The sequence below is a fragment of the Eptesicus fuscus genome, chromosome 11, assembly GCF_027574615.1.
Source record: "Eptesicus fuscus isolate TK198812 chromosome 11, DD_ASM_mEF_20220401, whole genome shotgun sequence".
Classification (NCBI taxonomy): Eukaryota; Metazoa; Chordata; class Mammalia; order Chiroptera; family Vespertilionidae; genus Eptesicus; species Eptesicus fuscus.
In genome coordinates, this window is record NC_072483.1 from 15,115,818 (window position 1) to 15,132,547 (window position 16,730).

General features: G+C 49.9%; 1 protein-coding gene across 2 annotated transcripts in view; it reads right to left on the reverse strand.

The window, feature by feature from the left end:
- Window positions 1-15,945, reverse strand: part of LYPD1 (LY6/PLAUR domain containing 1) — a 40,200-nt gene extending 24,255 nt beyond the window's left edge. The window contains exons 1-3 of one of the 2 annotated variants that reach the window (XM_028148147.2): window positions 15,745-15,945; window positions 15,588-15,617; window positions 14,185-14,322 (exon numbers count right to left, since the gene is read on the reverse strand). In XM_028148147.2, coding sequence (XP_028003948.1) covers window positions 14,185-14,322; window positions 15,588-15,617; window positions 15,745-15,931 — 355 coding nt within the window. In that variant the 5' untranslated portion in view covers window positions 15,932-15,945. Of the gene's footprint in view, window positions 1-14,184; window positions 14,323-15,587 lie in introns of both variants that reach the window. The other variant, XM_008143506.3, reaches the window with a different exon arrangement.
- Between the last annotated feature and the right edge of the window lie 785 nt (window positions 15,946-16,730).

Sequence of the window (16,730 nt, forward strand, 5' to 3'; positions counted from 1 at the left end):
AGTGAACCAAAATTCTAGAATGCCATGTACATCCTGACTAAACTCGCTGGTCCATGAGTTCCTTTCCCTTTCAAATTGTGACAATGATTCATGATGAGACATTAGGTGTTCATTTTAGGCAAAAGGGCAGGTGATCGCCCCAGGACAGCGAATCGCCCCGTTCTTTCTCTAGGGCCCCTGGAAGCACTGTGCTGGGATTCTCCCAGTTTTGAGCAGGGATTTCTCCAAAGGTGATTTGGCAGACACTGACAGGGGGCACCCACAGCCACGATGTGCCTTCGTCCTGACAGCAAGTTGTGGCCACGAGACGGCGTTCCGACCAGTGAAAGGCAGGCAGAATTCGCTTGGGGGACTTGGGGAGCGCTTTGTTTTCTCATTAAAAGGAAACGCTGAAGAGAACAGCTCCTTGGTGCTGTCCCTTCCCTTTAACGGGAATATAAGCAGCTACCTTGTTACCAGCAGGCAACCAGCCAGTAGCTAAAAGCCCACGTGCTTAGGAAAGTGAGTAGGAAAAGGGAGAGAGCCTCGGTCTTTGATGACATCACTGAGCTGTGAGAATGACCCCCCGGCCACCTACTTCCGGACTAACTTATTGGGCAAAAAATAAATGTCTTGTGGCTCAAGTCCCTGTTACTGGCAGCAAAACCATTCTTCAGTGACACAAAGTGAGGCCTAGGGTGGAGGCAAGAACATAGCAGAATCTGGCAGCGGTTACTCCTCTTTGGAAACCAGACCCCACACACTGAGGAAGGGACAGGCCCCACACACTGAGGAAGGGACAGGCCCCACACACTGAGGAAGGGACAGGCCCCACAGACTGAGGAAGGGACAGGCCCCACACACTGAGGAAGGGACAGGCCCCACACACTGAGGAAGGGACAGGCCCCACACACTAAGGAAGGGACAGGCCCCACACACTGAGGAAGGGACAGGCCCCACACACTGAGGAAGGGACAGGCCCCACAGACTAAGGAAGGGACAGGCCCCACACACTGAGGAGGGGACAGGCCCCACAGACTGAGGAGGGGACAGGCCCCACACACTGAGGAAGGGACAGACCCCACACAATGAGGAAGGGACAGGCCCCACACACTGAGGAAGGGACAGGCCCCACACACTAAGGAAGGGACAGACCCCACACACTGAGGAAGGGACAGGCCCCACACACTGAGGAAGGGACAGGCCCCACAGACTAAGGAAGGGACAGGCCCCACAGACTGAGGAAGGGACAGGCCCCACACACTGAGGAGGGGACAGGCCCCACACACTGAGGAGGGGACAGGCCCCGTAGACTAAGGAAGGGAACAGACCACATGCACCTTGGTGCCCAGGAGCCATGGCAGCCAGAGCTCCGGTGGCTTCCACGTGGGTGTGATGAGAGTGATACTAACGGCGCTCAGTAAGCAGGGCGAGAATACAAGCCATGAGTGGAGTCTTACAGTTCAGCGAGACAATGTAAGTGCAAGACAGGCAGTAGGAGAGCAAAAACAGCCTTCCCCCCCCTCCCTCTGTGGTTTAGTTTGCCCAAACCAAATGGTCTGGAAGTACATTTGCAGCGGAAAGTCTCTCTGTTATGGAGCATGTCCTTCTGTATTCTTAACTTGCATCTCCTGCATGGGAGAGGCCCACAGGTTTGCTGGGGAACTATCCCTGGGGGTGGGGGGAGGTTTCTTTCTTCCGAAGGGAATTCATGACCGAGGTGGGTCAAAGAGAGTTCCAAATAACTTAAACCACCAGCAGAGCCCTGGCTGGGTGCCTCAGTTGGTTGGAGTGTTGTCCTGTATACCAAAAGGTCGGGGGTTCAGTTCCCAGTCAGGGCACATACCTAGGTTGCGGGTTCTATGCCAAGTCGGGGTGCATACGGGAGGCAACCAATTGATGTTTTTCTCTCACTCCTTCCTCTTTTTCCAAATCAGTAAACACATTCTAGGGTGAGGATTAAAAACACCCAACTGGGAGCTGATAGGATTGGCTGGGTGGTGACCCGTTCCCCCAGCTAGCATGACTCCCAAGTTAGCTTGGGGTGTGTGTGTTTCCAGAAAACACTCCTCGTCAGAAGCACGGGCAGACCAGTTTGAAAGCAAGCTGACAAATAGGAAAGCTGGTGGATTACACTTCAGAGCTGTTCTTTAAATGACAATTGTTACTAACAGGGATTACTTGGCTGCTTCTAGTTTAAGAAGGAAAAGGTATATTAAACTAATATCCTATTTTTCTTCTTATGCTAGAGATTTAAGCTCCTTCATTTCTGATATAATATTTTTAAATTGCTGATATATCTGTTTAGCTTTAATTGTTATTCAAATTACTCATTCAGCAAATATTTTTTGAGGGTCTATATATCAGTGAGTGGTGCGTGTGTGTGTGTGTGTGTGTGCATGTTTGCATGTGTGAACAACAGGGAGGATGTAAAAAGGGGGAGGGAGATTGAGAGATAGAGAGAGATGGGCATAGTGTCTTTTCAGGGGTCGGTGTATAGAAATGAAGAGCATGAATGAACTCCAATGAAGGAAATTAGGAAAAGATGCGCTAAAACACTGGAAGGATCGGGCCCAGCAAAGTGCCGGCCGGAGACCACTGAACAGACAGCACTGTCAGAACGTCCTTCTGTCATCCTGCCGTCACTGTCACCTACACCAGGAAGGTCAGGTCTATCAATGCTGCTCCATTCACGCAGGTAAGCAGGGCCCTATTGGACTCGGGTTCCACAGGGCTTGGCTAATCTCTTTGGAGTTTCACCCACTCTTAACGAAAACGACCCCTTCTGACTCACTTTATTCTTTTTTTTATATTTTTTTTATTGATTTCAGAGAGGAAGAGGGAGAGAGAGATAGAAACATCCATGATGAGAGAGAATCGTGGATCGGCTGCCTCCTGCAAGTCCCCCTCGGGGGATCGAGCCCACAACCCAGGCATGTGTCCTTGACCAGAATCTAACCTGGGACCTTTCAGGCCGCAGGCCGACACTCTATCCACTGAGCCAAACCGGCTAGGGCTCACTTTATTCTTCTTTCCCTTCCAACAGCCAGTGGCAGGCTGAGTGGAAAGCCGCCCTGCCTTTCAAAGAAAGTTAGCTGACGCTTCGCTCTCCAGGCGCCGCTCCCACTCTCTGCCTTTGCCCCTTAAGGCGGCGCAATTCTCCAAAGGATCCCGGGCTGGCTTTGAAGCCCAGATCCCTCGCACTCCTAATTTGGATGCCTTCGCTGGGTGGAAAACTAGTCAACCTCTTGTTTCTGAACAGATTCTCTGAGAGAGACCGGGAAACCCAAGTGGTTTGCTAGATTTTGCACAGGCAGTAAAACGGGGTCTGAAACCCATCGCCCAGCGTCACCTAACACACCTGCTTCCCGGATGCTCTGAAGAAGCCTCCGCGGAGGGCGGACTGCGCTGCACATTTGTATTCGCGCTGACACCGCACGCACTGACTCTGGGGCTGAGCAGCGCCTGGCGCCACCGCCTCGGGCGCTGTCTCCCGTCCCTCTACTCTCCCGAATAAGCCCAAGAAATAGAAAAACATAAAAAGCTATTGTCCATGTCCAGTGAGAAATGAAAACCACTGGACCAAGGACCACAACTTCCTTAAAATAATACAGCACTCCATCACTTTTGCATCTGGATCCCTCTCCTGTTTTGCAAAGTCATAAAGCCGAAACAACACCTTGAAACATCAGGGCTTTACTCTATTTTATTCTTTCCAAAAAATAAAAAAGCAATTTATTAGGAACTCTATGGTTTCACCTTACCTACAGCACTTAATTCAGTTCATCTCCTGCTTTGCTTTGAACTGTTAGACAATCAGAAAGTTGAAAGCAATTTATTAATAAGATAACATGCCCCATAGCAGCAATTTCCAACGCTTTTCATCTCATAGCACACATAAACTCATTACTAAAATTCTGCAGCACACCAAAAATGATATTATATAGTTTGTCAATCTGACAAAAAATAGGTATATTTTTGATCCATTCACACCGGACAGCTATTGTTGTGTTGGCTGTTGTCAGTTTTTAATTTGGAAATCTAAGGGAAAGAAGTCAGTGACCCTGGCTAAATAGTCAGGTATTGCAGGTTTTAAAAATTCTTGCAGCACATCAGTTGAAAACCACTGCCCTAGAGCTCTGACCAATGAAAACAGTTTCTGAGTCACAATGTAGCCAGAGTCCGCAATTTACCAGAGAGCAAGAATAAATGGCATCTATATATATAAAAACCCTAATATGCAAATAGACCAAACAGCAGAACAACTGAACTGGTCACTATGACGTGTGCTGACCACCAGGGGGCACGCATGGAACATGGCAGGCATCGGCAGCAGGCGGCAGAGCGTGAAACATGGTGGGCATTGGCCACAGCGAGATGGTGGAGCAGGTGAGTGGGGCCGCCAGACCAAGGCAGGGCACTGGTCACTGTCATCGGGGTGAGCCTCTGGTGGTTACTGAAAATTCTTTGCTCCCGCACACGCTGCAGTCCCACTAGGTGCTCACACCCGCTGCCGGCGCTGGCCCCGATCACTTAGCCGTCAGTGGGTGCGAGCGGCTGCCGGCCCTGATCGCCCCTGAGGGCTTCTCCACCTCCCCCTGCTCCTGAGGGGCCATCAGCCGCAGCTCGCACCCACTGCTGGCGCCAGCCCAAATCACTCCACGCTGTCAGTGGGTACAAGCGGGGCCAGCACCATCAGTGCGTGGAAGCCGCAACGGCAGGAGCAGGGCTGCCGGCAGACAGGGGACAGGGGGCCATGGTGAGAAGGTCCGGGTGGGGGCACGGAGGTTGGGCCAAGACCCGCCCCTGTGCCCACTGCAGCCTCGTGGCCCACAGTTCCTTTCAAGGTGCACGAATTTGTGCACTGGGCCCCTAGTATATTACTATAATTCCTGTGTTTCGTTGCAAGCTGACTGATTCATCGCAGATTTGACTGAGACTCCTAAGTTATAGATAAGGCCTTTTGTGGAGTGCAGGGAAGGAAACACGCTGTCTTTTACCTGCGCTTGTCCTGGCCCTATAAAACAATCCCTTCTACCACAATGAAAACTACAAGGTAAGGAAGAATCAGCTTAGTTTTAAAGAAGAGAATTACAAAGAAGAGATTTCCCACTTCTAGAGGAGTAAAGGGTGCTGCCTGCATAAAGGGCATAATCAAGGATTTGGTTTGGCACAAAAAGGCTGGACTTGTACTCACTGAGTCTCAGTGTAGATGACCAGCCAGTGCCTGAATCCTCTCTCCTTAACTAAAACCTCTCCCCGGAGTCCCTCTGCACCTGTCCCACCTCAGCCTTCTCAAGGGAAGAGAGAAATGGACTGATCACGACGATTAGCCTCCGGAAAGAAAAGTCCTCTGTGCACCACAGCTTTCTCATCTGTAAAGTTATAAATCAAGGTTTCTCCTAGACTAAGAGGTGCATCATTTTTTTTTTTTTTACTTTCAATATTATTTTGTACTAACCACAGCGTAGTGGTTAGACAATCATATACTTTACAAAGTGATTCTCCACCCCTGATATTTTCTGGCACCATAGTTATTACAATATTATTTTAATATGTTTTTATTGATTTCAGATAGAGGAAGGGAGAGGGAGGGACAGAAACATCAATGATGAGAATCACTGATAGGCTGCCTCCCACATGCCCCCCACAGGTTGATGCTCAGTTATTACAATATTATTGATTATATTCCCTATATTATACCTTATATCCCTGTGACTATTTTGTAACTACCAATCTGTACTTCTTAATCCCTTCACCTCTTTCACCCAGTCCCCTAAACCCCCTCCCTTCCTGCAAGCACCAGTCTATTCTCTGTGTCTATGATTCTGTTTCTGTTTTCTTTGTTCATTTATTTTGTTCTTTACATTCCACGTGTAATTGAAATCATATATTTGTCTGTCTCTGACTGACTTATTTCACTTAGAATAATACCCTCTAGTCAGCCCATCCATGCAGTCACAAATGGTAAGATTTCATTCTTTTTATGGCCAAGTAATATTCCATTGTATATATGTACCACTGCCTTTTTATCCACTCATCTATTGATGGACACTGAGTTGTTTTCCATATATTGGCTATTGTGAATGATTCTTGAGGGCTGTGGCCTATGGGTGAGGCCAGATGTAGGGATGGGCAGCTGGGATCACTGATAAGAGCTTCAGGAATCAGGACTAACCCATCCAGGTATCTGAGGATTCTTGTGGTTCACATAAACCAATTCAAGATACCTTCATTGAAAAGCACATTAACTCTTTAATACATGGCAGTGGAGGAAGAGGCAATGGACGGAAGCCCAGTGCCTGGCACAAAGCAGATGCTTGATGAACACAAATTCTGTTCAGCTCACTGGAATGACTTGCTCTTGGCACAAGTTTTTAGTTCAACTCAACAAATTGGCTAATTAGTCAATGCAGTCCCAAGGTTCACAGCATGCCCCATCCCACCCCCACTCTCTAATTCAGGGATTTGCCAAATCTAAGTTTTTCTCTCCAGATCCCTGCACAAGCAAACGGAAGGCTGTATCTCAAAATGGGAAGTGAAATGGATGAGCCTTGAAAATGTTATCTTCAGTGAAAATCAGTCATGAAGACCACATACTGTCTGATTCCATTTATCTGAAATATCCAGAACAGGCAAATCCACAGAGACAGAAAGTACACTGCTAACAGGTACAGGGGTTCATTTTGGGCAAATTAAAATATTCTGACATTAGAAATGTATCTGCAACTCAATTATATTCACAGCTTTAAGTATATTAAAAACCACTGAATTGTTCATATTAAAAAGGTTATCCTATATAATAAAAGGCTAATATGCAAATCGACTGAACGGTGAAATGACCGGTTGCTATGACATGCACTTACCACCAGAGGGGCAGGTGCTCAACGCAGGAACTGCCCCCTGGTGGTCAGTGTGCCTCAGCCAGAAGCAGGGAGTGGGCCAAATCCCTCAGGTGGACATCCCCTGAGGGGTCCTGGACTGCAAGAGGGCACAGGCCAGGCTGAGGGCCTCCCCTTCCCCCCCAGTGCACAAATGTCATGCACTGGGCCTCTAGTATCTCAATAAAATTGTTACTAAAAATGCAAAAAGATAAATATACAGAATGTCATTATAATGATCAAAAACCTCCTGGGGACAGGGATGGTTTGAATTTCAGTCCCACTGGCTGTGTGGTCTTAAGCAAATTGCTGAACCTCTCTGCATCTCAGATTCACCAACCATCAAGTGAGGATATTGTCTCACTGTGAACCTTCTAGGACAGCTATGTGGATCCTACTATAAGGAACTGAAGGCTGAATTCGAGGACTCCTTCAGTGTGAGAGACGGGAAGTGGTGTGCAGAGTGAGTTAGGTGGAGCTGTGGGCCAGCCTCCTGAGGCAGGAGGATGGTGGCTGGAGCAGGTCCTGGTGAGCATCCCACAGGTTTCCCTTTTTAGGATTAATTCCTTCGGATGGTTATTTCTCACTGTCTCTCTGTATCTCACAAGAAAACAGATGGCCTGCCTCTGCATTTTCTAGGGGGGAAGCTGAGCCCTTGGGGACGTGAAGTACCCTCTTCGAAGGTACCAAGCCTGGGAAGCTGGGACAGGAGTGCTTTCTTCCCTAATGAAGCGGAACACCCTCTCCATCTGACAACTAAAAACAGGGCTGGGTGCTGAAGCCTTCCGCACCGGGTGCTAATAAAACTTTGCCAGGTTTGCTAGAGCCTAAGTCAGTCAATCATTCCAGAAGTATGAAAGGGACAAAAGGGAGAGGCAGGGAGGCAGGGGAACTCAATTGTAGATTCAGATCTTTCGGTGCCAGGAATATATCAGGGAAGCACGTTTCCTTTACAAAGTTCAAAGGAAACAGTGTCAGTTTTGTTTTCATCCTTAGTTTCACTATTCACTTGGGAGAAAACCCTCGCTTTGAAGCCTCTCTGTTTAAACTCATTAGGAAAACCATCAATGAGGGAAGCTTTCATGAAGTCTTGATGGGAGGAATTAGTGTTAGGGGAGATCCGGATGGGATCAATCTTCAAAGGGTTCATCTATGGAGATGCCAGGTCATCTTTGGCGGCTTGTTCAGCTGGAAAGTTAACATAAACAAATGCTCCACTTGCTGGAGAGGCCAAGGGACTAGAGACATTTGACGTTCCCTCTGCAAATGCTGCCTCTGACGCCAGCGATGCCCTCTGCATGAAAGATGCTCCCTTTTCCAAAACTAAGGGAGCAACTCGTTGGAAGATGCCTTGCCCTGGAGAGAAAGGTGTTGTGTCCCACCAGAAAGGAGGAAGTGATATTGACATTCACTGTACAGAACCTCTCCCTGTGTGATCCATAACTTTATTGAAGTCGACACGGAAACCTTTCTAGCAGGGCTGATGTTAACACACGAGGATATGTTTCCTGACATCTGAATCTTCTTCAGAGTTTTTTAACCTATTGAAGTCGTCGTGGCAAAGTTAAAATATGGCAATTGTTTTTTTAATCTTTTTTTTCACTTTATTCTTAGAGCATAGTCTATAGCCCTTCTGACTGATTCAAAATGGTTTGGAGGGGAAGAGCATAAAGAATGGAAGTGGGATGTCTAACAGGGAGACGAGGAGAGCACTGAGAGGAGAAGGAAAGGTACGGGGCAGACGGGGCCCTGGAAGGTGAACAGATATCAAGGTGATCCTAACAAAATGGTTCTGGGAAAAGCAGTTGTTAGAAAGCGCCTTCCTGCCTGTAACACAACAGGGATAAGTAATTAACGTCCTGAACATTTATAAAGAAGGGGGACTTAACATTTTCATTTTTCTTACAAGAATTGTGTGTGTGTGTGTGTGTGTGTGTGCAGACATATACAGATGGTCAGTCCCCAACTTGTAATGGTTCAACTTATGATTTTTCTACTTTTGATAGTGTGAGAGCAATGTGCATTCTGTAGAAACCAAGTAGGTAAGCTATGATGTTTGATAGCTGAGGTGCATGAAATGCATTTTCAACTAAAGAATATTTTTAACTTATAATGGGTTTATCAGAACTAACCCCGTCATAAGTTGAAAAGCATCTGTACAGGCAAAAAATGTAACAACATACATACAATCATAGGTATGATGTGTGTGCATGTGTGCAGGTGCACACCTGGAAGAGAATGCAGGTGGCAAGGGACTGCGATATAATACTGATTAGCAGAACTGGCCCACCCCAATGACTGGCTACAGCCTAATACTTTAAATTTTGGTGAAATTAAGCAGAGCATAGACTTAAGAAAACATGGGCCATGGTTATCTTTCCATGAGAGGATGACTGATTCTTTTAGAGTCCTCACTTGCCATCTTTTATTTAGCTTATGAGAAAATAAGGCATAAAATTAACCTGTCCAAGGCATGGAGCTCTCCCTGCCCAACTGAATGAGCAACTAAGTAATCCAAAAGGAAAATCGCCATTGCTTATACAACCATAATGCAGATGCAACATGGCATATAAATCAGTAACTCTTGTATTGCAAAACAGACAAATAGATTAATGCATGTTGCAGAGGATGGGTGAAGAGATCGATTAGGTTACTGATTCAGACCATGAACTTTCTCTCAATATACTGCATTTAACTTTTAAATAAGGTTTTGGAAAACCTGTAACATTTTGCTCACTTGACAGAGCTATATTTTACTAAGGGCAGAAATTGGCTAGTCTATAAAAATTAAATTATGCCCCCTTCACTGTATCTAGTCAAGAGGAAAAACTCTAATTACAAGATTGCACTGTCAAACAAATGCAAATCCACATTCTTTACACCCTGGTTGCAACAATTCAAATGGGGTGGGGAGCTCCTATTCTGAAACGAAAATCAATATGTGAAATATTTTTCAGAATGCAGTAAAAAGCAAGAGCAAAAGAAATGTCACTATCAAGGGTGATGGTAAGTAGTTGCTAACTCATTACATGTAGAGCTAGTGAGAGCAAGGCATTCCTTATGCAAACATTTAAATATCAATTAGTAAGGACCATGGAAGAGGCAGAACCAAAGGTCCCTTCCCCACAGCTGGGTGTTATTGCTCCAGAAATGGCCAACGGGATAAAGAGTGGTGGAAAATAAATCTCAGCACCTAACAGGAATGGCACCGTGGGGAATAGGTAAAGGTTAATTTTAAATGTACCTCCCAACTGAAAACTAAATGTACCTGCCTCAAAACTCAAAGAGCTGAGTTTGCAGACTTAATCCAGAAAGGACTAACTGAATGCCTGGGCATATTGCATTGCTGGTATTTTTTGGAAAGAGTATGTCTTTCATTTCTGTTTAATGTCAAACTTGCTTGGTTCATTAAAATCTCGTAGCCCATTTAAAACTCTGCTTTTCCTGTATTACATACGAAAAATGCCAGGCCACATAACACTCAAGCTTAAAATCCTTTGCTGGGTTCTCCTATTCTTTCAATACCCGCTTTGTGGCCTGTCCACTCAGCTTGTTCGCTATGCCTGCTCAGGTGAATCTGGCAGACATGAGAGCTGTCTGAGTCTTTAGCACTTTGCCTCCTTGAACTTCGCAGGCAAAGCTGGCAGCATATTTTACTATATAAGGTGCGGGCTGAGGAAGCGGGTGCCCTTTTCATAACAGTTGGCTGGTGGACTTGGATCGGACGCCTAACTTTTCTGGCCCTTGCTTTCCTCCCGGGAACACTCAAGTATGCTTCAGATCAGCACTTCACAACTTAGGGCACCTCAGGGTCACTTGGGGAGTTGATGGAAGACCCATGGCAGCTATACCACAGATTTAGGGAATTGTCTTCTTGTGGGGGGCCGGGGGTGGGCAGGAGGGGCAGGGAAGGGCCCAGGCATGTGGATTTGAATAAAAGTCCGAGAAGATTCCTACGTGTGTACCCTTTACTGTGAGTCACGGGGCCCTTTCAGCTCTAACACACAAAGATTCTCAGCACAATATAAGTTACTGATCAAGCAAACAAACAAAAATTCTGACTTTGATTCCTAATAGTATCATTTAACAGGCAGTATTTCCTCCAGGTTGGAGAAGTTGGCCCTGCAGTAGAATTGAATGCTGGTGGGTTTTGACCTCAGGAAACAAGGGATTCCGAAGAGGACTGACCATCAGACTGCATGAAATACTCCAAGTAAAGCGCGGAGCCTGAAGGTAGAACTGAAGCCCAGGGCACACCCAGAAGACAGCCCTCCATGATTGTACTACACTGCGGTCACTTAACAATCGGCAATGGTTGACTCTCCATCGCTACCAACAAGAAGAGAATTAATAGTCACTTAATTGATTGGTCTCTAACAATTACCTGGAGATGAAAATGGAAGTGCTTTGAATTACCAGCCCCCCTGGACATCGCTCTTCTGATTCAGGAACATGTATTTATCTGCTTTCTATCGAATTCAGGCTCTGAAATGCCGTTTCCACGTGCACAGGACTCCCATCCTTCCCCTCATAACTGGTTTTTCCTTCGTGCCCATCAACTGTGTGTTTCTCAGCCTTCACAAATGAGACCACCTTATCACTTCCATCTCCGTCTCCCCTGGGCCTAGGACACACGGCCAGAGGAACCTGGTTTGGAGATAAGGTGTTCATCTTGACCGAGCTAATAGCAACTTCAGGCCAGGCATTGCCACCGTCTGTGCTGCAGTTTTCCGTGGATAAGTGGGTGTTACAATGCCTGCTGGACCTTTTTTACAGTGTGGCTTGGCGAAGAGAATGAAGCCGATGACACACAGCACATTGAAATGATGTGTGGTATTCATCTTAGGCGTGCTTTTAGAGAGGAAGAAATTTCTCTTTGAAAAAGGACACCACTTCTGGCAGTAATTTGGTTCATAGCTTTCTCCTTATCTCCACCAGATCCTAGGTTTATAAAACACGATACCCAGGTAAGCAGTGGCCTCGAGGATTCTGAAGTTCCTAACGTGTCCACAGTACAGCGCCCCCTTTTTTTTTTTTTTTTTTCTGGCTCTAACCTACTGTCCAGAAGAAAGCTGCCCATATTCTAAAGTAACAGAGTGTTCAGAGGGACCCCGATTCACATCACAGCAGCGCCACTGGCAGAAGGGCAGTGACTCTTGCTCAGGTACAGCGCTCGGGAATGAAACATGTAGAAAAGAAACAGCTTGTCGAAATCATTTTTTTCAATCTCGACTAAAGGATCATCACTAAGTTTTGTTCTGTTTTACTTTTTCGATAGCCAGAATCCCGTATGACAAAGCAATGCATACTGCTTATCTCGGGACAGGTTATTCTTGTGAGCAATTACATTGCAGATTGCCCAGAAGAGGGATTTTGGCAGCAAGAATCCAGACCTAGACCAGTAAGGACCTTTAAAACCACACACCACCAAATCAGAGCACAGTGACGAGCCATCTGCTCCCCAAATAACTGCAGTTAGCAACAAGGCATTTCCAGGCCCTTTTCCGAGAAGACATTACTTTCCCAAGAAGGGAAAACTCGCTTAAAAACGACAACCCTTGCTTTAATTTGCCAATTGGTTAAGGAGGTCATTTAACTGATGATTGCCAGAGGGAAGGGTGTGTGTGGGGGAATAGAAGAAGGTAAAGGGGGTATAAATGGTGATGGAAGGACATTTGACTTGGGGTGGTAAACACACAATACAATATAAAGATGATGTATTGTAGAATTGTATACCTGAAACCTGTATAATTTTTTTAAGTCCTCCAACCTAATCAGAAACTGGGTTTCTCCCACTGGACTGGAATGTCTCCCAGAGCAGTGGCTGGAACTCTCGTAAGACTGGGGACCCCCACAATAGGCGCTATGGAAATCTGTATAATTTTATCAACCCGTTTCACCCCCTATAAATTATTTTTTTTTTTTTTTAAAAAAAAGAAGGTCATTTGACGGTTCAATCCCTTCTTCAGGCTCTGTGGGCAGTGCAGTTCAGCAAACCAAAGAGGAGCAGGGCTTTGGTTCACTCAGCAGCATTCACCACAGGATGCTGTAGGGGAACTCACTTTGGATGCAGTATGGCTCCAGCAGCAAAGGCACCTGGGAAATGTTGGGCTCTGCTTACCTCTCTGTAGCCTCAGGTGTGGCTGACTACCCGGAAACGGGAAAGCCCCCAGAGATAAAGGTCAGGCTCCAGGGAGGAGCTTAGTGAATGCACAGAGTGTGCTAACTGCCTGATGGTGTCTGTTACCTGAGGAATCCATGGTCCTTCCTGGGGGTCTACATGACCACCCAGCCCATGGGTTTACTCTTAACCCCCTAGAAGAAGAGACCCTGTCCTGGGAGGGGGTGGACTCGTCCAGGCCGGCCACAACTGGGAGCAGCAGCTTTTCTAGGTATGTACGTTATTAAAGCTCTTAGGAATTTGACTAAGGCTACATGTCAGTTTTTCAGAATCAATCCTGAATTGAGACTTTGGGGGCTCTCCCCGCAACAGATGCTATTTCCCATTTTCTCAATATTCTTAAAATGGCATATTTTTTGTCTATGAGTTTGACCTTGGGAGTGAAGCTAGAGTTCCACCCATTTCCCCAAAGTTCCAATTGCACTTTTAGGGGCTTTGTTTTCTGATAAGAACGCTGGGAGGAGCTGGGGAGTCCAGCTCGGTGAGAAGACTGGTCAGCTGGAGTGAACAAGGAGGTTTCCTCTCCCAAGACCCCCTTCCTCCCTCACATAAAGCCCAGGCTCTCTCATCCACCAGCCAGCCAGCCAGCCAGCCACTAAGCCTGTGGGGCTGGGAACCGCATTCCTTGGAAAGAGGGTGGCAATCTGTGCCTGGGATGTGATGCTCTAGTTCTGAAATTGAATAAAGACCCTGTAGTGTTCTTCAGAGAAACACGGGGTGGCTCTATGACATGACACATTTTTCAAGCTCTGACCTCTGGGAACTTCAACTAGCTTCATATTTCAGGCTGACACTGCGTACAGGGCACCGTCTAGTTGTCGGAGCAGAGCCGGTTATCCATATATCCTCCAGCCTCCAGATCAGCTTTTAGCAGAGGGAGGTGAGCGGAGTAAATAAAAAGAGGAGAGCCACTCATTAAATGCCCTTCCCGCCCGAGTCCCTGGAGGAGAAGCCCTGGTAATTAAGTCTAATGAGATTAAAGTAACTTGGAACTCTTCATTTTCCCAGCACTGTGAAAGTAAATCTGCGATAACCAGGGTGTAGGCATGAATCAAAGTCAGTCCCTTTTCCTGTAATTCAGCGGCTCCCTCGCTCACAGCGGCCGGCCCAGGCGGGGAGGGGAGGGGAGCTGCAGGCTCTTACCCGCACTTTGCTCCATCACTTCTTTCTGACACATGTCCTGGACGTTCACCGTGCAGTTCACGATGAACTCCGGGGAGGAGCAGTCGTTGTTCAGCTGGAACTCTTCACACTGGTAGCACTGGATCTGCAGCGCAAAGCCTGCGGGACAGACGCAGTGGGGTTCAGATCCAGCCCCTGCAAAGACCCCCGGGATACCACGGCCCGCCCCTGCCCATCCAGCCGCCTGGGTGCTCCCCGGAGCAGGGTTTCCGAGTAAAGCCGACGTGGCTGAAGCCGGCAGGGGGCGGCACGGCGTCCAGGGTCCTGAAGGAGGAACTGGAGGTCTGCCGGCTACACCTGGCCCCAAGCTCTTCACAAACAGCCGGTACAGCCAGCCACACACCTGGCCTTCCAACTCGGAAGTTGCAAGGAAGGGGGTGTGCACCCGCGCGACCGAACAGCTCCAGAGACAAGCGTCAGCTCCAGTCTACGCTGAGGGATTTGCCTAATTGTTAATTGGTTACAAATTACTTAATTACTACTTTGCGACTGCATTCGCAGACGCCTTTTTAGTTTTACTAATTTTTGAAGTCAGCTTTCCGGTGGCTCGGAGACTCCCAGGAAACCACCCGGAAACCCGGAAGGAAGTGCCAGACACCGAGTAACCAGGAGCCCCAAGTGCCGGCCTTCCTCCGGGACGGTTCCCGCAGCGGCGGGGGGAGGGGCAGGTGCGCGCGGGCGTGCACCCCTGGCCGCTACACGACACCCTTTCTTCCCAGCTCTGAGGGCTACCACTTGGCTAGGGTGCCCGGCTGGGGTCCCAGCTCTGCAGAGCTCAATGGGAAGACGGTCGGTCGCGTACTGGAAAGAAGGAGCGAGACGTTTTTGCATCTTTCCAGCCTGGCTACTCCGCTGGGACCCGGGAGCTCTCGGTCTAGACCGAACTCCCCCTGCTCCCGCGCAGTTGAGTCTGGTTCCCAAGCTCGCCCCTCCCAGACCCAGAACGGCCGCAGCAACACGGTCACAGCCCGGGCACGCCCCGCCACAGACCGCCCCGCGCGCCGTTCACCTGTCGGCGGCGCCGCTCCCACGGGTTGCTAGAGACGCCTGACAACTTGGCGAGGCTGGGGCTACCAGTGTCTCTCCCTCGCGGAGGCCCCAGCCCAGCGCGGACCCTCCCCGCTGCCCGTGCTTCTTCTTCAGACCGTGCAGTCCGAGCACCGAGCGTCTGCAGCTCCAGTCCTGCAAATCCGCCTCCTGCTCTCCTCCCGCGGCGCCGGACCGGGAGACTTTCCCTCCCGGTGCCTCTGGGCTCCAGCCGCCGCCGAACTCCAGCGGGGCAGCCTCAGCGCAGCCCTGGGCGCCAGGGGCCGGCGGTGGACGCGGCGCGCGCCCCTGGCTGGGCTGCCGGCCTCTCCTCTTACCTTGAAGCAAGAACAATCCGCAAAACGTTGCTGCGATGCCGAGGATCCACATCCTCCCGGAGCCGCGGGGCCGGGAGCGGGCAGCTGCCTCCGAGGCGGCGAGCGCGGCGGGTACTGCCCGGGCCGCAGCGGCGGTGGCTGCCGGAGCTTCGGTGGCCCGCGCTGCTGTCGCCGAGGCGACCGTCGCCGCCGAGAGGAGCCGCAGGTGCCGCCAGCGGCGCCCGCATCGCCCGCGCGGGGCTCCCGGCTGCGCTCGCGGCTCCTGTCGCCGGCTCTCTCGGGCGGGGCGCTGCGTCCCCGGAGTTGGCGGCTGAGACTGAAGGAACTACTGGCGAAGCGAGCATCCAAAAAGTCTAGCCTCTTCTCCTCACCTCCCACTCCGGGCACCACGTGACGGCTGCCGAGTTGGGGTGGGGGTGGCGGGCGGGGAAGGCTGGGACTGTCTTTCGACGTCCCCACCCCCTTCCTATCGCCTCCCTCTCTCCAGCCTCCGCACCTCCCGAGGACCGGGAGGCCAAGGGAGAGCGCGTAGTTTTCCGAGGTTCGGGGAGGGGGTGAGATTGGCGAAGCGAGAGGAGGGCGCAGCAGGTGCGTCAGGGACGGGCCAGGCGCTGACTGCGGGACCTGCGAGATGGGGTCGGCAGACGGCGCTCCCGAAGGGACCTCGGCGCTCCCGGGCTGGCCAGTGCCCGCTGCTGGCGGGTTCCCGCCCGCGGGGTCCGGTCCTCCCAGCTGGGCGGGAGCGCGCTCCAGGGCCGGTAAAGTTGCACACCTGCCGCCGCCCCGGCTGTTCCGCGCAGCTGCGCCTTCTTTCCCGGAGCAGCCCCCGGTCATCACCGGGCTCGGCGGCAGCTGCGGCCGGGGGGCGCTGTGGCGGGTGTGGCGGGCCCTGCCCTGACCCGCGCGCCAGCGCCAGGCAGCCCCCCTTTCCTCTGCCTCCGCGCCCCGCGGGCGGGTGTGGCGAGACTGCCCAGGAGAGGGCCGCCCGGGGACCACCGCCGCGACCTCCCACTAGAAAGCAAATTGGAATGGAGAAGGGAGTTGCTCCATCACCTTCTCCCAAAGGGTCGGGAAGCTTCCTCCTGTTCTCAAATCCGTGGGCCATTGGAATACGCTCCCGCGTCCGCCCCGGTGCCGCACCTC